We start from the raw sequence: 25,971 nt of genomic DNA, 5'->3' as shown, positions 1-25,971 counted from the left end.
CAAGTGCATTGTCCTTCCTCCTTGGACTCACGGCAAGCCCAGGTACAGCATCAGTGCATTGTCTATCGCTGAACTGTCACAGCCAAGTAGCGTGCAGAGCGCACCACTCAACCAGCCTGCAAGAAGTTTCACTCACAACACACGGTAAGGTTATATACTCTTACCAATTTTACAAATCCAGTAGATATATGTTGGTAGAAAATAATACTGTTTACATATAAATAGGTGAAAAAAATCGGAATTTGATGTGTCGTGTTGTAAAGCTCGCTTTGAAGTGCTGTTGCGCTTCCCGTGAGGAATGCTGTTGGAGCGTGCATGAACAGTACAATCTGTTGCATTTTGAATGAAACGGAGAAGTCCTTGTTTTTCTTTATTCAAACGTACATTAAAATAGTTACAAGAAAAATATTACAGCTTAATAATATTTTTGGTATATGTGCATTCATATGCAATAGCATTATCACGTGCGTATCTGTTTGGATTCTCTGCTGTACCATTGGCCACTGACTCAGTCATTTGGAAAACATGTTTATATTTCCAAACACAGTCGTAAAGCCAAATTATATTTATTTTTAATATTAAGACAATTGTTTTTTCGAAAATATATTTACTAAAATGTAGTACCTCACAATGAACTGCGAAGTATTTGTGTCCTAATGTAATTTTGTGATCGACAGATAACCTATTTTTCTCTTAGTAGTCAATTACACTAGTTATCACTTGAAAGTTACAAAGTCTTTGTTATGTGTGCTAAATGAGGTCTACATGCTAGGCTACTTGTCCCTGCCCACGTAGTCAGTCAGCTCCCCTGGAAAAGCTCTCCTCTCAGCTGGGTTTCTGCTCCCCCTGTCTGTGGATGTTGCTGTTAGTAAACACTTGATAAAGAGATTCCCAAAATGAGTGGGAGGGAAGCAAGGAGAGTGGGAGGGAGGGGGAGAGAGAGAGGATAAGGAGGGGTGGAACATCAGGCAAATTGAACCTTTATTTAACTAGGCAAGTCAGTTAAGTGATCACCTATCAACACTGGAGACAGTGTGACTAAACATGTTCAATTCTGAATATTGAAAAAATCTGCCTAATATAAATGTCCAAATATGGAGAGACAATAGCAACTGAATTCATTATAATTTTGACTGGAATGTTGTAGGCTAGAATTTAGTATCTGTTATTGCATTGTCCGTGCAAATTTTAAATTTGGGAGGGGGGAGTTCTTGTTCATTAACGATCCTATATTTCTAAAACCTTTTCCATCAAGTGATTGTCATTTAAAGGCAACATTGCAAAAAGGAAGAATTCTGACAATGTTGTTTGGGATGTCTGCATCAGTTGTTACACAGGGTAGTGTGGGGTGGTGCCACTCTATGTTGACCTGTGGTGGCAGGTTATTGTAGTCACACACAAACACAGTGTAAACAGCGCGTGATTGATAGGGGCCCCACCCGTCTGTTTGTATGCTGATCCCTTCCACAGGCCTGCTGCTCCATCCAAACCCCAGGATGAGTTACTACATGGATCCAGTTTCCTCCTACCCGACCCTTCACCCCTGTGACCGTCTGGGGGCGATGGTAAGACCCCAACCACCATAAATCACACTGCTGTTACAGCCTGTGGATGGGCTAGCTACCTACCACACGCCACAGTGTAGGCAGAGTGTGTTAGCACAGTACCTCTGGATTCCATCAACCTAGCTACCGCAATACGGACTGTCCATGTCAACTTAGTGCAACACTGGGGTGTTGTTAGATTTACTATAAAAAATGGACACAATTTGTTGTTAAAAAAAATCCACAATCAGTTCTTCATTCTAGACCACTATGGACCACATTGTCTTCGGAGGCTGAGGTGAAATAAAAAATAGACTATAGTTTCAATCACCTCCTGGATTGCACAACCTTCTCTACAAAACAATTATTACCTCCTAACCATGTCGGCAGTAAATATCTGTGTGGGGCCTAACCATCACTGAGTCTATTTAGAGCCATGCAGAGCAGCCCCACAGAACGACACAACACTTTACCAAGTAATGCCATCTTGATGTGCTATAGAGCAGGCTGTTTTTAACACCATCCAAATGAAAGGACCATATGAATACAGCCTGTCAGATCACAGGAATCAGGGACATTGGGATTCCTGTCATTTGGGCTCTGAAAGGTGAAGGTTGACAAGCGTTGGCAGAAATGTTGCCATTTGTATGCAGAATGCAGCCCCGTTAGACAAAGAGGACGAGGTCACATGCAAATATCAACCCAACCTGGCTCTGGTACAAAACATGGAGGGATAAAGCTCCCTCGCCTCTAATTGGCTCAGGTGGTTCTGTTTGCCTTTGAAATTGAGATTACTGTACCCGAGGCCAGACGTGCTTGAAAGATGAACCTGGGTTGCCACTGCTTTTCCTACGAATTGACATGTATTAGTAGAGAAAAGGCCTCTGATTCCCCTGCCCTCTTCCTTGGTAATTTTCCATGTTATTCTGGATGCAAAGAGGGTGTTTATGTGAAGGAAATGGCAGAGGTTTCCATGTTTTGTGACCATGTCCTGTAACAAGACAGTTAACCCACTGTTCCTAGTCCGTCATTGAAAATAAGAATTTGTTCTTAACTGACATGCCTAGCTAAATAAAGGTTTTTAAAAAAGGAATAACTGTGGGAGATGCTGTAGTTGAATTGCCCCTGACTCTCCTAATTTTATAAATCAGATGTGTGACCTCAAAGGATCATCCACAAAAGGAATGGAAAACTCCAAGCAACCTACTTTTGCTGGACCTCCAATATCACTTTACAGCAGTGGAGGCTGCTGAGGGGAGGACTGCTCATAATAATGGCTACAACAGAGCAAATGGAATGGCATCAAACAAATGGAAACAGTGTGTTCAATGTATTTCATAGCATTCCACTTATTCCGCTCCAGCTGTTACCACGAGCCCATCCTCCCCAATTAAGGTGCCCCAACCTCCTCTGCTTTACAGTGCCGATACGACTGCCCCACTTCCGCTGGCTATCACTCCCCTCTCCCTACCAGACTGAACTGATACTGCCGTCATCGGCCCACGTACCCCCTAGAGACTTCCCTAGATTAGGCTCCCTAGTCCCCTCTCACTCACTATTAGCTGGCTGTAAAGCTGACAGCCTACTGATAAACCCAGCATCGCTTTAACAAGAGTCCTTATCAGATGGGCAGTCAGTCAGGTACCCTGATCTGAGGTCTCTGCTCCTAACCAGGCCTGTAGTGAAGACCGACCAGACAGTAGTCAGTTAAGTGGTGAGGTGACAGGAGCCACCACTATTGTCCCTATGGTGAGGTGATAGATGGAAACTGATACTGGAGAGGTTCCTATGCTTCTTGCTACTGGTCATCACATCCCTGCCAGGTATGCATCAAATGTCACTTTCAGAGTGTGAACACCCATATCTTGAAGTACTGCATCAGAACTGCATCCTGATCCATTAGCTTGCTTAGTGTGATTTTGAGTCGATGGACGTTTTTCTCAGAATAGTCCTGACCGTTATCTACTCACCTGATATATTGTGTATCCACATACATACAGTATCTGGTCCTCCCCCCAACTACTCATTCACTTTGGACCTCCCCTCAGTCCAATCTCACATGTGATCAACAGGATGAAACAAAGATAAACCTATTGAATCAAATTTAGCCTTCATTGTGTCTGGGAAGCATGAAACAAAACTAGCCAGCTCCACTCCAAAATAGTATTTTTTAAACTCTAGTTTGGTCTCTTCTTTCCTTACAATCAAGCTCGTTGACGTTCTCGCAGTAAGTCAGTAAACTGTTGTATCACATTATGTACAGCAAGTTAACACTGTTTGAAAGTAAACAAGATGTGAGGTTGAGATACGGTATACTGCATCTGTGCCTTGCTGTTGCTGTAGGAACCAGGTTAGGGCTGGGCCATACATCGCCTTTTAAGGTATACTGGTAAGGATCTTTATAATACCATCTAAAAAGGTGATTTAGTACACTGCTTCATAAATGAAAAATTCTAAGAATTTGAGTACTTCAATGTCAGTTTTGTCCTAGTTTGGCTGAGTATAAAACAATTGGAATGGAGAAAGCCCATTAAAACAACTTATAATTCATGTGTTGCCATCCTCGGATTATGCACTACTCATAAAACAACATATTATTCAGAAACATAAAATACCACCAAATACCTCCGTATCATCTAAAATAAGAAGCATATTGTGATATTATACTTTGGCAATATCGCCCAGCCCTAGATCATGTCCAGGCCCAGTGAGTTAACTCCCTGCTGTGTGTTGCCTTTACAGAGGCAGAGTGGAGGGGTGGCTATGGGACCACTGACCCAGCTCCCTGGTATGGTGGTTCACCCCCAGCAGCAGCAGCACTACCCCCCATCCAGACCCCTCTACCCCCAGGATGTCACCCTGCAGGAGGTCCCCAATGGACACGACCTCGCACCCACAGGTAGGAGCCAAAGTAAGCCTCTGACTAAAACCAAATCCTACAGAACACAGTTTTTTTGCCTGTTTTCTCACGTCACTGCACTTAAAACAGTAAATTAACCAAGCAAAGTAAAATATGCCTTTTAAATTTCACAAAGGAACACATGTATTGCCTCATAAAGGGAAACTAGATTGGGGTAAAAACGGAAATGAGATTGGGGGTGAAATATATTGTTCATTGTGAATTGTGTGTTCACTGGAAACAAAGGACTTTATGTGGAGGGGCGTGGTAAATGAACTGTGACTCACACACAAGCACCCACCTCCCCATCCCCACATCTTACATGGACACATACACACATGCACCAGTCCAGGCAGTCTGTCTTGCTCCAGAGTGCTGCATGCACAGTGACCGGCTGAGTGGCCCGGGGCCCCCTGTGGGTCTCCTCCTCCCTGGGGACCATGGTGACGTTGACCCCAGGGCCTTTACCAAGATGCCTCCTCCTCTCCTCCTCTGGGGACCGCCACATGCCCCGCATTTTTCTTCCTGCACTCTTTTTTTCCTACCGATTATTTTAAACTGGAACATTCCTCCCAGTGCGTTGTCTCTGTTTGACTCTGGCCTCCCTCGTTCTTAAGAGTGATTTATTCAGGGGACTGGGACACACGCCCAGGGGAAGGGGGTGTTGCTTAGGCCGGGCGCCATCTTTCTTCCATCTCCACCCAGACTGGATGCAGGGGCACAGGAGGCAGGAGGGCCAAAGGGCGGCCATATTTTTCCCAAGCCTCTGGTTCCCCTCGGGGGGATTGGGTCAGGGCTGGATCTGATGGGATTTGCTGATGTTTGTTGCTGGAGACACACTCCTTTGGAGCCTCCAGTGCTTCCAGCGCTAAACTGTTGACATAAACATTATCAAGTGGAAAAAAACAACCTCCAGTTGACCTCCTCTCCATCATGATGGTGATCATGCAAACCAATGCCGTTACATTCGTCCGCGCAATGCAACCACCTGTAGACGAAATTAGAGTTATTTAGTGACCCCAGTCAGTGTCATTTGCATGTTGTTGTGTAGCCTCCCAGTATATGGAGCTGAAATCTCAAAATCAGGTCAGTAACCCTTGACACACTCCACTGCCTGAAACCATTGATCTGACCCATATGTTTCTCAAATTAAAATATTTTGACTTCTTAACGATAGTCGTTTGAGGTCATCTCAATAACCTACTGAAAAAATCAACTAGTAAGTATAATGAAGAAGTCTTCTTTGGCTGACTGTGCCACCAGTAGACGTGCTCTTTCTTTCCTGAAGCCACACTTTACCATGTGTGTAAGCTTGGCCTGCTTATGAGGCCACTCCTGCACCTTGCTTAGCTTTGAAAACATTTGTGTGTGCTTCCCTTTCATATTTTACAGCCCAAGTCACAGCGCACGATTAATCAATGCCATATTTCTGCTAATGAACATGCATTACATGTTTCCTTTCATGGAACCAATGCAATTAAACACAGATACCACCTCAACTGCTGTTGAGTCAGGCTAACATTATGGAAAATTATTGTCTGTGTGTCAGTATCCACCTAGAATGTCCAATACAGTATACAAATTATGAAGAACATCTTTCTGTTTCACTATGTGTATGGCCAATACAAACTGCCCTGGTTCCCTTTCACATAGATGACAGCTACATAATATCAGCACATGTGCACTGAGTACTGGGGCCAGTAATGAAAATGTTCTCTACTTTTAATTGAGGAGCACAACTCAAAGTTTGAAAGACTGACTTCCTCATTCAGTACTGTAACACCCTTTTAGTTTACATGAGATGACTTTCTTGGACTTTGGATTTATAGCGTGCTGTTACAGTAACTGTGAGAGAGAGCTGAGAGCAGATGTGGTGAAGGGATGTTGTATGTTGAAGGGCCTTTGCATGGTTGGCCCTGAGCCCACTGTCACACACAGCTTCCTGACATCCGCCATGCCATAGTACTGTTTACAATACACCCGCACTCTCCTCTCTTTTCCACCCGTCTCCTTTCCACTCTATGCTCCGCTCTTCTCCACTTCCAGAAACCTGGCCACTCTCACACCACTGGGTCTGATCTTAAACGCCCACTTAGATCCATGGTGTGTGTGCTGCACAGTCTCACTGAAACACAGAAATGCACACACAAACAAACACACACACACACACTTTACTTCCGGTAGTCGCTCACACCACACATATCCATTCATTAAATTCACACCAGTTTTCTGGCATGTATTGTATTACTGTATCCTCCCATTCAGTAAAAAGCCCACTTCCACTCCCAGGCACCTATGATCTCACTGTACATTTAAACATGCACTCACATTTAGAACACACAGCTGTGATATGGAACCCAGGGACCATTGGCCTAGGTTTTAATTTATGTGATTTAACAGCTGGATAGTAGGGAGGATAGAGGGGGGGATTCACAGGGCCAGGGCTGGGGGTGGTGGGAGGGAGGAGGAGAGTAAATGAGGGGAGGGGGTAGAGATTGTGTGGGGGGGGGGTCGCCTCTGATGAGGGGCACGTATTTTCTACGAGTAAACAGGCAGCCTGCGGGGGTCTGGAGGTTATGGGAAAGGAGGAAACAGCGATGCTAATCAGGCCGGCACACACTTCCCCCGACAATAAAACAAAATGAGGGGAGAATGGAAAAAAGAGAGACAACTCTGGAGCAGAGGGTCACAGCGCAGCCCCACTTCACTAGGCTATGTTTTTTGCGAGTGGTTGTAGTAGTGACATTGGCTTTATTTGTCGTGATAGCTGATAATACCATCAGGCATACTTCAAAATTGTTCTCTAGAGAGCCTCTGTATGTAGTGGCAATGACTAGTCCTGGGAAAGGTAAGTGGGGTCAGTTCCTCTACAGTGACTAACCAGTGACTACATATACAGAACATTCAGTCTTCAAGGACATATAGTACAATCACTGGGAGCGGTGATGCAACTAATGCCAACTCATTGGAAAGGTGGAAAATGTGGGTAAAGATCACTATTGTAAAAATGCCATTGTGTGGCTTAGTAATACATACTGTCATTACACCCTTATGAGTGTGTCAGGACTGAACAATGCATCAGTGTCGATAACAGGTAATAACTATGTCATTGTTATAATCATAATGGTATCATAATCATATCACATTTGGAATAGAGTGAGCTTTTATAGTCAACCAATCAATCCAGCTAATGATTTTAACACAATAATGTAATGAAGACGCGCTTCTAATAAACAGGCTGTAGTGTAGCTGAGGAGATGAGGGGCTTTCCTTTAGCTGCAGGGGATGGTGGAGCTTTATCAGTGAGCTCTCTAACTGTGAGAGAGAAGGAGGAAGGCCTGAGGGGGATTGAATTATCTGCACAATGGAGGGCACGTGTTGGCGCTAATGGAGAAAGAGATGTTCTTTTTATCGAAGCTAATTGTTCAGAAAGAGCTGAACTTATGTTCAGGCAGGCCCAGAACCACCCACACACATACTCACTCAAACATACATACATGCGGTCACTCACCACGCACTCACTCACGCACGCACGCACAGATGCACACAAATACACAGCCTGTGGTTCTGTCCCTACTGGACGCCTGTGATCTCAGCAGGACTCCATCCAGCCTGTCGCATCCCCAGAAGGCTAAGGGACAAGGGACAACAAGGATCCCACTGTGTGTGTGTGTGTGTGTGTGTGTGTGTGTGTGTGTGTGTGTGTGTATGAATGACTGGTCAATAACTCGCTAAGTGGTACCTAAGAACAGGGACGCCAATCCAGTCATACCATACCGATTGGCTGGTGGTAACAAAATAGTATTTTTCATTTCAGTACGCTTCTCCACTACCTCCAAACCCTAGTGTCTGGGTTTCATATTGTAACAAAAAGATAAACATGTCAACGTGTTGCATTTTAAGGCACATAAAGAAACAACAGCTCACCAACAATTCCCCAGCCTAGCCATTGTTTCTAAGCAAAGCATACTGTAATACATCCTTGTAAATCGAATCATATCTAAAACCAGGGGAAGGCATGTCATCATGATGTAATCAAGGAATGACACCCAAAACTTAAAGAGAGGGACCGATGTCAAAAGAAGGTGAGCTTCAATCCCCAGGATATAGTATAGGTCATAGGTTAAACTTTCAGCTAGCTAGCATTCAGTTAACCCCTGGTAGCACCAACAGGTCCTTTCAGCTAGCTAGCCCTCATTTAAACCCTGGTAGCAGCAGCAGGTCCTTTCATCTAGCTAGCTGTCAGTTAACCCCTTGTAGCAGCAGCAGATCCTTTCAGCTAGCTAGCTGTCAGTTAACCTCTGGTAGCAGCAGCAGGTCCTTTCAGCCAGCTAGCTGTCAGTTAACCCTTTGTAGCAGCAGCAGGTCCTTTCATCTAGCTAGCTGTCAGTTAACCCCTTGTAGCAGCAGCAGCAGATCCTTTCAGCTAGCTAGCTGTCAGTTAACCTCTGGTAGCAGCAGCAGGTCCTTTCAGCCAGCTAGCTGTCAGTTAACCCTTTGTAGCAGCAGCAGGTCCTTTCATCTAGCTAGCTGTCAGTTAACCCCTTGTAGCAGCAGCAGCAGATCCTTTCAGCTAGCTAGCTGTCAGTTAACCTCTGGTAGCAGCAGCAGGTCCTTTCAGCCAGCTAGCTGTCAGTTAACCCCTTGTAGCAGCAGCAGCAGATCCTTTCAGCTAGCTAGCTGTCAGTTAACCTCTGGTAGCAGCAGCAGGTCCTTTCAGCCAGCTAGCTGTCAGTTAACCTCTTTGTAGCAGCAGCAGGTCCTTTCATCTAGCTAGCTGTCAGTTAACCCCTTGTAGCAGCAGCAGATCCTTTCAGCTAGCTAGCTGTCAGTTAACCTCTGGTAGCAGCAGCAGGTCCTTTCAGCCAGCTAGCTGTCAGTTAACCCCTTGTAGCAGCAGCAGGTCCTTTCAGCTAGCTAGCTGTCAGTTAACCTCTGGTAGCAGCAGCAGGTGCACCAGTTACATGTCTGGATTAAAGAGAGGCAGTCAGCCATCACAGATGTGCCCGAGGAGCAGCTTTGCTTTAGCTATGGGTGATAAAATGCAATGCCATTGCGTGAACCCCTAACTGTCAAAACCATGGCAACAGCATTTGCCAGGTGAAGAAGCGAGACATTGAAACCCAAGTGCACATGTTGCCTTATTTGTGGGACATGACAGTGGTGCTGCTCAGTCTCATTGGGAGGACTGTCACTTAAACTTAAAATGACATAGATAGACATTTTCATTCCCATAACCATTCTTCCCGTAACTGTACAATGTATAAATTACAGTACAATGACCAGTGACTAACTTGACGTGGTAGTGTCCAGGAAACTGTTTGTGTGGTTAACAACAGCAGCCCCAGTTCTTACAGATGTAGTATCTTAATGTGAGACAGTTTGCTATAGCAGAAAAATAATTCTGCAGCAACAGGAAATGTGAATTATTATGTGGATTATAATTAATGGACAAGTCTGAAATTACAAACTTCAGAAGCCTTTTTAAACCTCAAATACAGTGCACATTTTACATGTCCTGCATTGCAATCCTGCAAATTAAGATCCTACATCTGTAACTGGCTTTTGTAATAAATAAATCAACTTTAATATTTCCTCTCAGAGTTTCTCTTTGAACCATTGGTTTTAGTAAAGGGAGACCCAGCTCTTATTCCCTCTGTTGTAACGCTCATGGAAATTAGTTTAGCCTGTCAGAAATATAATACTGAATGAAAACCGGAGTGTATTAACCAAGTGGAAATGGGTACATCCCCTCTAAATTTTTGTCTGCCTGTGCTTATATGTGTCTGTGGAGCTCTCAAAACATTAAACAAAAGTTTATATTCAACTTGACCTATTTCTAGAACTTAGTAAGTTTCAAACTAAGATATTAAGTACATAGATAGATTAATACCTACTTTAAATGTTCACCATTAACACATGGATGTTTCTTATAAGGGAGCGAGAGGGGGCATAATGAAAAGTGGCCTTGAAAAGGCCACTCAGCTAGCTCCGGTCCAGATATTAGTCAGCAACACTATTAGTCTTAATGGCTGCCCTCAGGCACAAAGGACATGGGCTGTCCTTTTAAGAGTAGATACAAGGAGCTCATTAAGCCAAAACAAAGAGGGCAGTGAGAGGGAGAGAGTGACTGACTGACTGACTGAAATTAAGTAAGCGTACCTTTAAACCACCCCTCCCCTCATACCCACCCCCTTGACAGGCCCTTGTGAGGAGCAGTGAGACCGCAGAGGCCACACAACATCTCTGCCTGGCATTTCCACTATGGCTCATATCCAGGTTTGCTAATGGAGATGGTGAAAGATCTCTATTTAAAAATCCATACATGATCAATACCACTGGCTTCCCTACCTCCCAATCCCATTTGGAGATATAGCTACGTATATGCAGAATCATATTGCCTTGCAAATTAGGATGGACCATATTGACTTATCTAGCTATGTTATTTTGTCTATGCAGATCTGTGTAGATTGGATGCTGATACATTGGCTAAATCCTATGTCACTATATTGTTTGTTTGAGGCATTAATTCTACAGCTATTGTACTTTATCTGTCTACTTCTACCAGTAATATTGTCTTGGACAGACCCTCCTACTGTTGTCAACATAACTAGGTTCCACTAAAGAAGCAGGGCAACCTGCATGTAAACAAATTGCAATGACAATCTGTTGCCATGGCAGGTAATTTCCTTGTGGTCGTCATTGTTTCAAGTGGAGCACCAGTACTCTTTCTCTCTCGCTCAGATATTCAGTCATTCTCCTACAAGAGGCATAACTAAATCTTGATTCAATATCCAAAATGACACGTTGATTGCCCCTCATCAGAGTAGCCTAAAAAACAGACTCAAGTATAAAAAGGATTTCATAGATTAAACAGTAACACTTACAAACCAGATTAGCAGTGATGGCCATGATGACAGGGGCCCCAATTTTATTTGTGTCGATAAAAGAGACGATTGATCCAGTTATTTTGAACTCTCTGTGTCTACTGGGTGATTTTTGGATGTGTTTCAAGTTTCAGCAGCATCAAATCCTGTGCATTCTTCCAAAACGTCATCCCTTTTCTAAAGCCTGAGAGGTAGTTCTGTAAATAGGCATCCTTGTTTTTTATTGATCAGTACAAGGTGAACAGGAAATAATCTGAGGTGTTTATGAGGGCCGGTTGCATGTTATGAGGACGCTTGGACCCTTGGAATTGGACACAGACGGACCCCTTAGCCTGGGATGCTTTGTATACTGCTCTGTATGCTGGTCTATCAGATGTTTAACAATTCTCCCACGCCTTTCTTTTACCTTGTGCTTAAGGGTGACAATGAGAATGTTTCATAAACAATGCGAATTGTATAGGGTTATTGACTCACTGTATTAGGTCTCTATCTGCATAATTATGTCATTTGTAACATTTTAATTGAAGACCTTCCTATAATGTTTCATAAAAATTGCGTTATGGGGATTATAGAACATGGATGAACTTCTGTAGGTCTATTGTTGTGCATAAAAACTCTAAACATAACTAATCTCTAAATACAAGAAGTAGCCTAACAAATCAGATGTCCAAAATAGCCTACTGTCAGCCATTGAATTTGACTAATTTGCGGAAACATGTGGATCATTGTTTCTCACAGAAAGACAGTGGACTAGAACGTAATTGAATTGTGAATCACTGGTGGAGTTCCTTTTGCATCGCCTGGTGCTCCGGTTGAGTGTAGATGTCACTTAGGGACCAATGGAATGTTCTAAAATGAGAACTCTCCTCACCCGGGGAACCGGGCCATGCAAAACGAACTTGAGCACGGGCTATCGAAACGCCGCCCCTTCAGATGTCAAATCGTACATTTAGGCTCCACAGAGGGAACAATCTTTTCCGTGTTTCTCAGTCAGAACGACAGAAACGCCCTGACGGAGATAGAGGGAGGGAGGGAAGGAGAGAGAGAGAGAGACGGAGAAAGCCATTGAATTGAGAGAGAGAGAGAGTAGCGGAGAGAGAAGTTTGTAGCCTACTGGAGAAATGTTGGTGGAGATAAATTGAAGCGGGAGGATAAGAAAAAACGCAATATTGTTTTTGAGTAAATCATAACTTTATTTATGAACTATTGTGTTAGAGAGACACAAATAGAGCATCCCGTTATCTAACAAATTGATCTGATGATCATGACGGCAGCTGTCGATATGAAACCGACGTTAACCATCATAAAGTCTGAAAGAATGGACGGTGAGTAAATCAACTTTTGAACTTTGACATAATATAACATTGTCATTACAGTAGCCGCTAACTGGCCGGGAAAATGCTCCGTATGTTTCATATTTTTCCCGGCCAGTTAGCGGCTTGCATGTCAAACTTTTGTAAGCCAAAATGCCGTCCTAAGTAGTGCAACATGTATCAGTGGAGGTGATAAGTATTTCCCTATGATAAAGCCATCATGTAGCCTAACGGGACATAATGTCAATAATCGTTGTGTATGCCTGAACAAGACAACATGTTTCGATAAATGTTTGTGGTTCCAGACAGTTGTGTTGGATAAAATAATGGACAAGGGAAAATGCATGTTTTACATTACTCTTATGCAATTTAGGTTACAGTACATTATGCTTGGTTCATAACCTACTCCTAACCTACAAAATTAATGATATCCCCCGTTTACATAGTTGTATTTCTTAATCTTTTATCTCATGTTCAGTAAACATGATGCAGGGACTATTCTGTCTATACCGGTCTAAAGCTCTGTATCACAAGGCTAGACTGTAGGCTGCTGCTGAACCCTGCACTAGACTGACAATCATATTTCAGAGGATGAACAGTTCATTTATGAGGAGACATGATTTAACTATTTTACCTGTATGAACACTTACTTCAGCTATGGTAAATAACATAAAACTAAAGCAATCAGTGTGACATTGTGCATAAGCGTGTTAAAAATATATATTTTAATTTGACAGTTGACACATTTCCTCATTCATAAAAAGTTTGTTCATTTGAACACATGATTATTTATGGAGGTTTACAGTAGCCTTGTGCCTGTTGTGTATGCCTTTGGTATAATAGTAAAAATAAAAAAATCTGTCCAAATGATTTCCCTCTAGAGAGTAAGCCTTCTCTTTCATCCTGAGATCATGCCTCTCCGGGCACCTACTATCACAGTCCCATCTCCTCTCCCAATCACAGCCCATCTAACGGCCTCTCCCAGTCTCCCTCCCTGGCCACCCAGAGTTGCCCCAGCCCCAGCACAGGGAGGGGGGGGTGTGTGTGTCATATCAGGCATGCTGCTCTGTCTGCATGGGAGACCACGCCCAGTCATCAGTATTCCCCCTCTCCTTTCCCCCTCTCATCTCCTTGTGCTGAGTGGTTTAGCTGGCGTCTCCAGAGAGAACCAGAGGCAGACGGTGGTGATGAGTGTGCAGGCCTAAGGGCTGGATATCCTGCCTGCTGCCCGTAAGGCCAGGTTGCACTAGGCTGTGGCATGGAGACAAGCCCACACAACAGTGTTTGTGTCTGTATTTAGATCCTTGTGGTTTAATTCCCCTCAAAGTGACTCTGTTCTTTTACACAGAGAATCAGGCTGATTTCACTCTTTCTTCCTTCATTGATAGGTCTGACTGGGCTTTAGTAGCTAACATCAGGCTAATAATCAGACCAGTTTTTAGCTTCAGAAGTGTGCCAGCTGTTAAGGTGGCAAAGGCTTGAGACGTCATGGAAACATAATACATACACTACACCGTAACCCGATACGCTGAAAAAAAGGAAGAACGTGTAATGACTCCTTGAGGTGAAGCACTGGTGATGTGTTCACCACTTTAATTCAGATTACACCTGCAGAAGGTGCGCGCACACACAGAAACAAACACACACAGGAATGGTAACACACTCATATAAAAAAGTTGCTGACAGCTGCAGTGGGGTTGCCAAAACATACTGCTATCTTGCAAAGCCATTTCGCAATGCTAGCTCCCTCTTCCTCTGCCGACCATGTGTGCTGGGGTCAGGCTGTAGCTGCCAAGACTCTACATCAGACATACACATTCCGTCTACTCCTTCCCAGTTTCCATGTAGCTAGCTTCTCTCACTGCAAATAGGACAGTAGACCAATGGCCCACTGATGAACTGAACCCTTCCTGCTCCTTCTGATCCAAAGAGGAAATTGCAATGTTCCTCGTGGTTGGTTTATACTAGAACAGCCCTTTGTCTGTGAATGGTGGAAATGGTTAAGTGAGCTATAGAGTGATGACACTTAGGCAGAGGATTTGGTTAGTAACATTTACACTAAGATACAGGTATAACTTTTTTTCTGTCTCTTTTTCTCTCTATGCGTGCACACACACACACACACACGCACACAGCAAGACAATAGGATTAAGTGGTTGGAGTACATCTCATTGTCTTGTTTATTTTTCTATCCTTGTGAAGGTGCAGTGAGTGTCAGTTTACTGAAGCTTTTTTTTCACTCTATCCCACTGAGGTAATTATTTTTAAGTGCCTACAGGCTGTGGTGGAGGTTAGGGGTGATCCAAAACAAAGCTGTTTATATTCCACAAAGCAGGTTCCTGAGTTACAGTAGTGGTACTGACATAGTAGATCCTTCATTCCTACACACAAGTCAGATTCTTTGGGATTCCAAAAAGTAGTGCCAATGATATATTGGGAAATACAAGTGAAAGTTTTCCACATGCAAGTGAACACTTGGCAATAAAGTGCTGCTATATTGAATTAGATGTGTACTGTAAGCTCAGTATAACGTAGAGCATGGTGCAGTAGCTGATTACCCCATGTATCAAGTAGCCATAACAAAACTAGAAAGCTATGGAGTGGAGCTGCCAAGGCTTAGATAAGTCCAATTTCTTCTCAAGATGGAGGGTGTCGGATTGCAAAATAACAGCCTCTTTTTCTGATTTCAAAAAGAATGTAGCTTCTGGCTTCTTTACAGTACTGTATATACACTACTCCTACCATCCTGTATAAGAACATGTGCTGTCCTGTACTGACTGAGTCCTCCCTGCATGGTCTAAGATCCCGCTCTCTCTGTTCGTCAGGTCTGCAGGTCAGGGTTAATTGACTGAGAGGAATGTGTGCGGCAGGCAGGACTGCTCGGTCGCAGTCTCCCTTTTATCTGATTAAGGCGCTGCTTGTCTTCACTGGCACGCTGCACTACCGGGCCGGGCGGCTGCACTCAGAACCCCTTATGCCACCACGCACCCTAGCCACACACAGCCAGCCAGGGCCCTCAATGGGCCAGGAGCCAGAGGCGCGACCCATCTCTCCCCGGGTGGGTGCCTGTTGGCATGGTGAGGTGTGTTTTCCTCCTGGGCATGGTGGCTTGAATAAGCGTGTGTCGGCTGAAGGCTGGTTTGACGGTGTCAGCGCTCCTTCAGTAGTGGGGTATAAAATGCTAAATGTGCCCGTGTTTGATCCCGCCTGGCCACTTGGCAGCTGTGCAAACAGTGGTGGGACGATTCAGCCTCCTCTGATGTGGGCTGCTGCTTCTGGACCCAACAGAACAAACACATTTGCTCAGGTCCATTTCACTTTGCTGAGTCAAATAATGGCCAACCAGGATGTTAGATCAAGAGCACTTTTCGGTGCCTGGTATTTGGTGCTGTTCCCATAGTATTTAGACAGTGTTTACCTAAACAATGTCTCCATGATGCCAGGCTGCCATTGTGCCCAGTGCGCATTGGATGCCCAGTCTCCTGAATGGGCCACAGTCTAATTTTATGCAGAGCAGACGTTGGTAGAATGGTTGTCTATGAAGAGAAGTACTTTACTACTGGCCACAATGACCCAGTGTCTCTGCTGTGAATGGGCTGTGATGTCACCCTATAATATAATTAAATGGGTATCTCCTCCTCCCTCCTCATCCTTCGTTCATTCATCTCTTTGACCGTGGTCTCCCCCTGTTAATCTGTGAAATGTTATCATGAATGGGCAATATTGGGATGACTGCATGCATTAATTTAGCCTTTTAGAGTTTAGTCATATAAAATAGGTGTGCTACCTTGTGGATACATCAGTGTACTAAATAGTAAGCATATGTGGAGAGAGAGGGAGCAAGAAAGGCATTTGAAGGTGTGACATACTGTAAGATGTGCTGAAGCATAGGTATGTGTGGAATCAAGATGAAAAATGTAATTTGGTTGTATAACGGTATGTGAACTTCTTGAAAGATAATTTATTTTGACCGTGTCAGAAACATCAGAGAAGATTAATCTCTTGGAGTGTAGCCTTCACCAATTAGCCTTCTCGAGACTGCAACCAAAACAAAGAAACAGCACGTTCCTGAGTTTTACATCCTCCCTCCTCTCATTCCTCTTCTCCTCCTCTCCCCCTCTCCCTCCTCTTTTCCATCCTCTCTGTGGGCCACATGAGCATCTCTCAGTCTAACGTCACCTCAGGCCTTGATGTGGCGTCGGCGTCTCTCATTCCAGGAGTCTGTCAGTCTCTGCTAATCACTGAGTCACAGCACCAGCCACACCACCGCATGCCACTGGCTGCCTCCTGCCGCCACAGGCCCTTCCTTTCCCCATTACTCCACATTACTGGATTGACTGGGAGAGCTGACTGGGAACTGACTAGTGGTGGTCCACGCTGCCTCACCAAACCATGGCCAACCACCTCCCACGCATCCCACCATTCCCTGTGCGTGGCACTACATGTATTTCTGTCCCCATATTGCTGTTTTACAGTTCCTCATCAGGAGGTTGTTTGCCCAGAGTAAGAATACTTTGCCTGGTATACACATCAATCTGGTGTCCTCCGAGGCCAGCCCGGTCTTTTGTTTACGGCCATCGGCCCAGATTTTCCTCTTTCCTTTTTGTATGCATTTTCTGTTTTCTGCAGACCACCTGTTTTTGGAGTCAGCATGAGTGCTGCTTTTGTAATCAGGCTAGTAGTGAACGTCCCATGAGCCACAGCTTGCGCTTTAATGTATGTCAACCCTACTATATCAGAGGGGTATTGACAAGCAGGGGTATCTACTTAGCAGGGAACAATAAGTAAAGCTGTGGTGGGAGAGGAGAGTTCTATGATGTAGGTGAGGCTCTGTGGCACTCTCATGTCGAGTTTGTCCTCAGTGACACAGGCACAGTCAAATCGGAGGCGCATGTGCCCTTACCTTGCTCTGCTCTGGACCCCAAGGAGGGGAGGTTGGGGCCAGGGCTGTGGTTGGTTGAGAGTTGGGTGTTTGGAACAGCTGGATGCCTTAGCTTGGCCTGGCTCCTTCTCTCTCTTTCTTCATATCTGCATATTTGGGATGGAGTGAGTGGCCTGGCCTGGCAATCTCCAGACTGAGTGTTGCTAACGACAATTAATGTGGGCGTCTGGAGGAGGCCCAAGGGTCCGTCCTAATGAGAACTTGACAGCGTTCACTTCCATCACTACAGAGCTGCTGGGACACAGTCCACTGGCAGTTTCTCATAAAACCACATGAAGAGGTCTCTCTACGTGCTCCTATCCTCAGCCCTCAGAGCTCAGACTCCAGTATGTTTTTTTGGGGAACTTCTTAGGAAGAAATGACAAATAGTGAGTAAATGATGACATTTATTTAGATAGACTGATTGCTTGCATTATGTTTACTCACGTCAAGAGGAACACAATGTTAAGTTCAGTCATTCTTTGACGGTGTGAGTCACATCTACTCAATGTTTTGGATGAGTCTGTGTGTGTGTGAGTGTTTGCACGCTCGTGTGCATGTGTCCCATGAGTTGCTGTTGTCCATCTGTTACACATCATTTGATCAGCACACACACAGCTATTTCATTTTGTCTGAAGTGTTGCATTGCGTCAAAAAAACACCTACATTGAGATAGAGGTGAAAAGTAAGTAGATTGTTTGATATGTTTTACAAATACTCAAACATCAATTTCAACTCTAAAACATCACTGTTCCATCGAAAATAGAGATGAATTCATGTATTTGAACTCCAACCGTTTTCTAAGGGGCCACAGTCATTCTCTGACTCATTAGAGGCACACAAGAAAGCTGTGGGAAGCACATTAGTGATTGTTAAACACAAGAGGAATGTATGGCACGCAACATGAAAACAATGTGGTCTGGAGGGAATGTATTTATCCACTGTCCATCTGTCGCCCATGCTCTAGAATGAGCAGAGCACATTGAGCTCTATGATGTAGAACTGTATCCATATAGTGTTTGTGTGCGTAGAGTGTCACAAACAGAACTGTGGAATGAATTAATATTCTGTTAATATGATGGCTTCCCTCTACTTTCAGGCGGTAACGCTTCCCGCCACATTTCAGAACAGTGTCAGGAAACTGTACTCACGGAATGTTGCAGTTTGGGCTGAAAACGGGACAGGCATGGTGGGTTTGTTAGAAGAATGCAAGCGAGCAAGTAAACTGTTTGTCAGATATGTTGTGTGTTTGATTTAATGCCTAAACAGTTCCCTCAGAGCATCCCCTGTGTGTTTACAACTGGGCTGGGGCCAGGGAAAGCTGCTACATGCCGCTAAGCTCACACCACCTGCTCTGCTCTCTGGCATGGTAGTCTAACAGCTAGCGAGAGCCCTGCTAACTCACAAAGAACACGGAGTAGCCTTTTCCTGCTTTTTCCCCATGTTTTTTTGTCTTGGGTAGATTGAAGTGTTCTGAAATTTGCTGTAGGCGTTTTTCATAGGGAGCTGGGGCATTGCAAAATGTGTATGTATTTTTGCAGAGTGAGCCATTTTGCAACCCAGTCGTCATTTCTACTTTGAAGACGTATAAAACCATCTGCTCTGTCTATGTGATTGAAGTATTGAGTGTATGATCGTGAGTAGCAAGACATGTAGGCGGCTGGCATGGATGGTGAGCATGGATGGTGGGCATGGATGGTGAGCATGGATGGTGAGCATGGATGGTGAGCATGAGCCATTAGTAAGAGCTTTGTCTCTGTTTTTCCCCCTCTGCAGTAAGCAGGGAATTTCCACCAGCTTTCAAGAGAAAAACTCAGCATCCACCAGGCATAGCCTTGGATCAATTGAAAAAGGCAACTAATATCATCACACATGAACTGAGACTGGTAAACAATATGGATGAGTTAATGTACTTACCACACATCAGAAGCTAGAATTTCAAACATAGAGAACAGAGAGAAATAGAGAAGAGAAGCTGTGGGGGCATTAGTCTATGTTAGCCTCAGACCCTGGAGAGCTGTGTGTTTTGTATTGTAAAGAGAGAGAGGCATACTGTAGTTATAGGTCTGGTCAACAGTAGTAGTAGTTACAGGTCTGGTCAACAGTAGTAGTAGTAGTTACAGGTCTGGTCAACAGTAGTAGTAGTTACAGGTCTGGTCAACAGTAGTAGTAGTTACAGGTCTGGTCAACAGTAGTAGTAGTTACAGGTCTGGTCAACAGTAGTAGTAGTTACAGGTCTGGTCAACAGTAGTAGTAGTTACAGGTCTGGTCAACAGTAGTAGTAGTTACAGGTCTGGTCAACAGTAGTAGTAGTTACAGGTCTGGTCAACAGTAGTAGTAGTTACAGGTCTGGTCAACAGTAGTAGTAGTTACAGGTCTGGTCAACAGTCGTAGTAGTTACAGGTCTGGTCAACAGTAGTAGTAGTTACAGGTCTGGTCAACAGTAGTAGTAGTTACAGGTCTGGTCAACAGTAGTAGTAGTTACAGGTCTGGTCAACAGTAGTAGTAGTAGTTACAGGTCTGGTCAACAGTAGTAGTAGTAGTTACAGGTCTGGTCAACAGTAGTAGTAGTAGTTACAGGTCTGGTCAACAGTAGTAGGTGTAGTTACAGGTCTGGTCAACAGTAGTAGGTGTAGTTACAGGTCTGGTCAACAGTAGTAGGTGTAGTTACAGGTCTGGTCAACAGTAGTAGTTATAGGTCTGGTCAACAGTAGTAGTAGTAGTTACAGGTCTGGTCAACAGTAGTAGTAGTTACAGGTCTGGTCAACAGTAGTAGTAGTTACAGGTCTGGTCAACAGTAGTAGTAGTTACAGGTCTGGTCAACAGTAGTAGTAGTTACAGGTCTGGTCAACAGTAGTAGTTACAGGTCTGGTCAACAGTAGTAGTAGTAGTTACAGGTCTGGTCAACAGTAGTATTAGTAGTTATAGGTCTGGTCAACAGTAGTAGTAGTAGTTACAGGTCTGGTCAACAGTAGTAGTAGTAGTAGTAGTTATAGGTCTGGTCAACAGTAGTAGTAGTAGTAGTTATAGGTCTGGTCAACAGTAGTAGTAGTAGTTACAGGTCTGGTCAACAGTAGTAGTAGTTACAGGTCTGGTCAACAGTAGAAGGTGTAGTTACAGGTCTGGTCAACAGTAGTAGTAGTTACAGGTCTGGTCAACAGTAGTAGTAGTTACAGGTCTGGTCAACAGTAGTAGTTACAGGTCTGGTCAACAGTAGTAGTAGTAGTTATAGGTCTGGTCAACAGTAGTAGTAGTTACAGGTCTGGTCAACAGTAGTAGTAGTTACAGGTCTGGTCAACAGTAGTAGTTACAGGTCTGGTCAACAGTAGTAGTAGTAGTTACAGGTCTGGTCAACAGTAGTAGTAGTAGTTATAGGTCTGGTCAACAGTAGTAGTAGTAGTTACAGGTCTGGTCAACAGTAGTAGTAGTAGTTACAGGTCTGGTCAACAGTAGTAGTAGTAGTAGTAGTAGTTATAGGTCTGGTCAACAGTAGTAGTAGTAGTTACAGGTCTGGTCAACAGTAGTAGTAGTAGTTATAGGTCTGGTCAACAGTAGTAGTAGTAGTTACAGGTCTGGTCAACAGTAGTAGTAGTAGTTACAGGTCTGGTCAACAGTAGTAGTAGTAGTTACAGGTCTGGTCAACAGTATTAGTAGTTACAGGTCTGGTCAACAGTAGTAGTTATAGGTCTGGTCAACAGTAGTAGTAGTAGTTATAGGTCTGGTCAACAGTAGTAGTAGTAGTTACAGGTCTGGTCAACAGTAGTAGTAGTAGTTACAGGTCTGGTCAACAGTAGTAGTAGTAGTTATAGGTCTGGTCAACAGTAGTAGTAGTAGTTACAGGTCTGGTCAACAGTAGTAGTAGTTACAGGTCTGGTCAACAGTAGTAGTAGTTACAGGTCTGGTCAACAGTAGTAGTAGTAGTAGTAGTTATAGGTCTGGTCAACAGTAGTAGTAGTAGTTACAGGTCTGGTCAACAGTAGTAGTAGTAGTTATAGGTCTGGTCAACAGTAGTAGTAGTAGTTACAGGTCTGGTCAACAGTAGTAGTAGTAGTTACAGGTCTGGTCAACAGTAGTAGTAGTTACAGGTCTGGTCAACAGTATTAGTAGTTACAGGTCTGGTCAACAGTAGTAGTAGTAGTTACAGGTCTGGTCAACAGTAGTAGTAGTAGTTATAGGTCTGGTCAACAGTAGTAGTAGTAGTTACAGGTCTGGTCAACAGTAGTAGTTACAGGTCTGGTCAACAGTAGTAGTTACAGGTCTGGTCAACAGTAGTAGTAGTAGTTACAGGTCTGGTCAACAGTAGTAGTAGTAGTAGTTACAGGTCTGGTCAACAGTAGTAGTAGTAGTTACAGGTCTGGTCAACAGTAGTAGTAGTTGTTACAGGTCTGGTCAACAGTAGTAGTAGTTACAGGTCTGGTCAACAGTAGTAGTAGTAGTAGTTACAGGTCTGGTCAACAGTAGTAGTAGTAGTTACAGGTCTGGACAACAGTAGTAGTAGTAGTAATTACAGGTCTGGTCAACAGTAGTAGTAGTAGTTACAGGTCTGGTCAACAGTAGTAGTAGTTGTTACAGGTCTGGTCAACAGTAGTAGTAGTTACAGGTCTGTCCAACAGTAGTAGTAGTTACAGGTCTGGTCAACAGTGGTAGTAGTAGTTACAGGTCTGGTCAACAGTAGTAGTAGTAGTTACAGGTCTGGTCAACAGTAGTAGTAGTAGTTACAGGTCTTGTCAACAGTAGTAGTAGTAGTAGTTACAGGTCTGGTCAACAGTAGTTGTAGTTATAGGTCTGGTTCAACAGTAGTAGTAGTAGTTACAGGTCTGGTCAACAGTAGTAGTAGTTACAGGTCTGGTCAACAGTAGTAGTAGTTACAGGTCTGGTCAACAGTAGTAGTAGTTACAGGTCTGGTCAACAGTAGTAGTAGTAGTTACAGGTCTGGTCAACAGTAGTAGTAGTTGTTACAGGTCTGGTCAACAGTAGTTGTAGTTACAGGTCTGGTCAACAGTGGTAGTAGTAGTAGTTACAGGTCTGGTCAACAGTAGTAGTAGTAGTTACAGGTCTGGACAACAGTAGTAGTAGTAGTTACAGGTCTGGTTAACAGTAGTAGTAGTAGTTACAGGTCTGGTCAACAGTAGTAGTAGTAATTACAGGTCTGGTCAACAGTAGTAGTAGTAGTTACAGGTCTGGTCAACAGTAGTAGTAGTTGTTACAGGTCTGGTCAACAGTAGTAGTAGTAGTTACAGGTCTGGTCAACAGTAGTAGTAGTTACAGGTCTGGTCAACAGTAGTAGTAGTAGTTATAGGTCTGGTCAACAGTAGTAGTAGTAGTTACAGGTCTGGTCAACAGTAGTAGTAGTAGTTACAGGTCTGGTCAACAGTAGTAGTAGTAGTTACAGGTCTGCTCAACAGTAGTAGTAGTAGTTACAGGTCTGGTCAACAGTAGTAGTAGTAGTTACAGGTCTGGTCAACAGTAGTAGTAGTTACAGGTCTGGTCAACAGTAGTAGTAGTTGTTACAGGTCTGGTCAACAGTAGTAGTAGTTGTTACAGGTCTGGTCAACAGTAGTAGTAGTTACAGGTCTGGTCAACAGTAGTAGTAGTTACAGGTCTGGTCAACAGTAGTAGTAGTTACAGGTCTGGTCAACAGTAGTAGTAGTAGTTACAGGTCTGGACAACAGTAGTAGTAGTAGTAGTTACAGGTCTGGTCAACAGTAGTAGTAGTTATAGGTCTGGTTCAACAGTAGTAGTAGTAGTTACAGGTCTGGTCAACAGTAGTAGTAGTTACAGGTCTGGTCAACAGTAGTAGTAGTTACAGGTCTGGTCAACAGTAGTAGTAGTTACAGGTCTGGTCAACAGTAGTAGTAGTAGTTACAGGTCTGGTCAACAGTAGTAGTAGTTGTTACAGGTCTGGTCAACAGTAGTAGTAGTTACAGGTCTGGTCAACAGTAGTAGTAGTAGTAGTTACAGGTCTGGTCAACAGTAGTAGTAGTAGTTACAGGTCTGGACAACAGTAGTAGTAGTAGTTACAGGTCTGGTTAACAGTAGTAGTAGTAGTTACAGGTCTGGTCAACAGTAGTAGTAGTAATTACAGGTCTGGTCAACAGTAGTAGTAGTAGTTACAGGTCTGGTCAACAGTAGTAGTAGTTGTTACAGGTCTGGTCAACAGTAGTAGTAGTAGTTACAGGTCTGGTCAACAGTAGTAGTAGTAGTAGTTACAGGTCTGGTCAACAGTAGTAGTAGTAGTTATAGGTCTGGTCAACAGTAGTAGTAGTAGTTACAGGTCTGGTCAACAGTAGTAGTAGTAGTTACAGGTCTGGTCAACAGTAGTAGTAGTAGTTACAGGTCTGCTCAACAGTAGTAGTAGTAGTTACAGGTCTGGTCAACAGTAGTAGTAGTAGTTACAGGTCTGGTCAACAGTAGTAGTAGTTACAGGTCTGGTCAACAGTAGTAGTAGTTGTTACAGGTCTGGTCAACAGTAGTAGTAGTTACAGGTCTGGTCAACAGTAGTAGTAGTTACAGGTCTGGTCAACAGTAGTAGTAGTAGTTACAGGTCTGGACAACAGTAGTAGTAGTAGTAATTACAGGTCTGGTCAACAGTAGTAGTAGTAGTTACAGGTCTGGTCAACAGTTGTAGTAGTTGTTACAGGTCTGGTCAACAGTAGTAGTAGTTACAGGTCTGGTCAACAGTAGTAGTAGTTACAGGTCTGGTCAACAGTGGTAGTAGTAGTTACAGGTCTGGTCAACAGTAGTAGTTACAGGTCTGGTCAACAGTAGTAGTAGTAGTAGTTTTTACAGGTCTGGTCAACAGTAGTAGTAGTAGTTATAGGTCTGGTTCAACAGTAGTAGTAGTAGTTACAGGTCTGGTCAACAGTAGTAGTAGTTACAGGTCTGGTCAACAGTAGTAGTAGTTACAGGTCTGGTCAACAGTAGTAGTAGTAGTTACAGGTCTGGTCAACAGTAGTAGTAGTAGTTACAGGTCTGGTCAACAGTAGTAGTAGTTGTTACAGGTCTGGTCAACAGTAGTAGTAGTTACAGGTCTGGTCAACAGTAGTAGTAGTAGTAGTTACAGGTCTGGTCAACAGTAGTAGTAGTAGTTACAGGTCTGGACAACAGTAGTAGTTACAGGTCTGGACAACAGTAGTAGTAGTAGTTACAGGTCTGGTTAACAGTAGTAGTAGTAGTTACAGGTCTGGTCAACAGTAGTAGTAGTAATTACAGGTCTGGTCAACAGTAGTAGTAGTAGTTACAGGTCTGGTCAACAGTAGTAGTAGTTGTTACAGGTCTGGTCAACAGTAGTAGTAGTAGTTACAGGTCTGGTCAACAGTAGTAGTAGTAGTAGTTACAGGTCTGGTCAACAGTAGTAGTAGTAGTTATAGGTCTGGTCAACAGTAGTAGTAGTAGTTATAGGTCTGGTCAACAGTAGTAGTAGTAGTTACAGGTCTGGTCAACAGTAGTAGTAGTAGTTACAGGTCTGGTCAACAGTAGTAGTAGTAGTTACAGGTCTGGTCAACAGTAGTAGTAGTAGTTACAGGTCTGGTCAACAGTAGTAGTAGTTACAGGTCTGGTCAACAGTAGTAGTAGTTACAGGTCTGGTCAACAGTGGTAGTAGTAGTTACAGGTCTGGTCAACAGTGGTAGTAGTAGTTACAGGTCTGGTCAACAGTAGTAGTAGTAGTTACAGGTCTGGTCAACAGTAGTAGTAGTAGTAGTTACAGGTCTGGTCAACAGTAGTAGTAGTAGTTATAGGTCTGGTTCAACAGTAGTAGTAGTAGTTACAGGTCTGGTCAACAGTAGTAGTAGTAATTACAGGCCTGGTCAACAGTAGTAGTAGTAGTTACAGGTCTGGTCAACAGTGGTAGTAGTAGTTACAGGTCTGGTCAACAGTAGTAGTAGTAGTTACAGGTCTGGTCAACAGTAGTAGTAGTAGTTGTTACAGGTCTGGTCAACAGTAGTAGTAGTTACAGGTCTGGTCAACAGTAGTAGTAGTTACAGGTCTGGTCAACAGTGGTAGTAGTAGTTACAGGTCTGGTCAACAGTAGTAGTAGTAGTTACAGGTCTGGTCAACAGTAGTAGTAGTAGTAGTTACAGGTCTGGTCAACAGTAGTAGTAGTAGTTATAGGTCTGGTTCAACAGTAGTAGTAGTAGTTACAGGTCTGGTTCAACAGTAGTAGTAGTAGTTACAGGTCTGGTCAACAGTAGTAGTAGTAGTTACAGGTCTGGTCAACAGTAGTAGTAGTTACAGGTCTGGTCAACAGTAGTAGTAGTTACAGGTCTGGTCAACAGTAGTAGTAGTTACAGGTCTGGTCAACAGTAGTAGTAGTAGTTACAGGTCTGGTCAACAGTAGTAGTAGTAGTAGTTACAGGTCTTGTCAACAGTAGTAGTAGTAGTAGTTACAGGTCTGGTCAACAGTAGT

At 43.6% G+C, this 25,971-nt stretch overlaps 1 protein-coding gene across 4 annotated transcripts in view; it reads left to right on the top strand.

Annotated features, from left to right (window-relative positions):
* Positions 1-34: 34 nt before the first annotated feature.
* LOC110504033 (protein c-ets-1-B) overlaps positions 35-25,971 on the top strand; it is a 49,685-nt gene continuing 23,748 nt past the window's right edge. For 2 of the 4 annotated variants that reach the window (XM_036961173.1, XM_021582828.2), the window contains exons 1-3: positions 35-144; positions 1,471-1,565; positions 4,287-4,455. In XM_036961173.1, the coding sequence (XP_036817068.1) occupies positions 1,497-1,565; positions 4,287-4,455 (238 nt within the window). In that variant the 5' untranslated portion in view covers positions 35-144; positions 1,471-1,496. Of the gene's footprint in view, positions 145-1,470; positions 1,566-4,286; positions 4,456-12,281; positions 12,656-25,971 lie in introns of those variants that run through there. The other 2 variants (XM_021582829.2, XM_021582830.2) reach the window with 2 other exon arrangements.

Source organism: Oncorhynchus mykiss, chromosome 24 (genome assembly GCF_013265735.2).
Source record: "Oncorhynchus mykiss isolate Arlee chromosome 24, USDA_OmykA_1.1, whole genome shotgun sequence".
Taxonomy (NCBI): Eukaryota; Metazoa; Chordata; class Actinopteri; order Salmoniformes; family Salmonidae; genus Oncorhynchus; species Oncorhynchus mykiss.
This window is presented reverse-complemented; position numbering and strand designations above follow the sequence as displayed.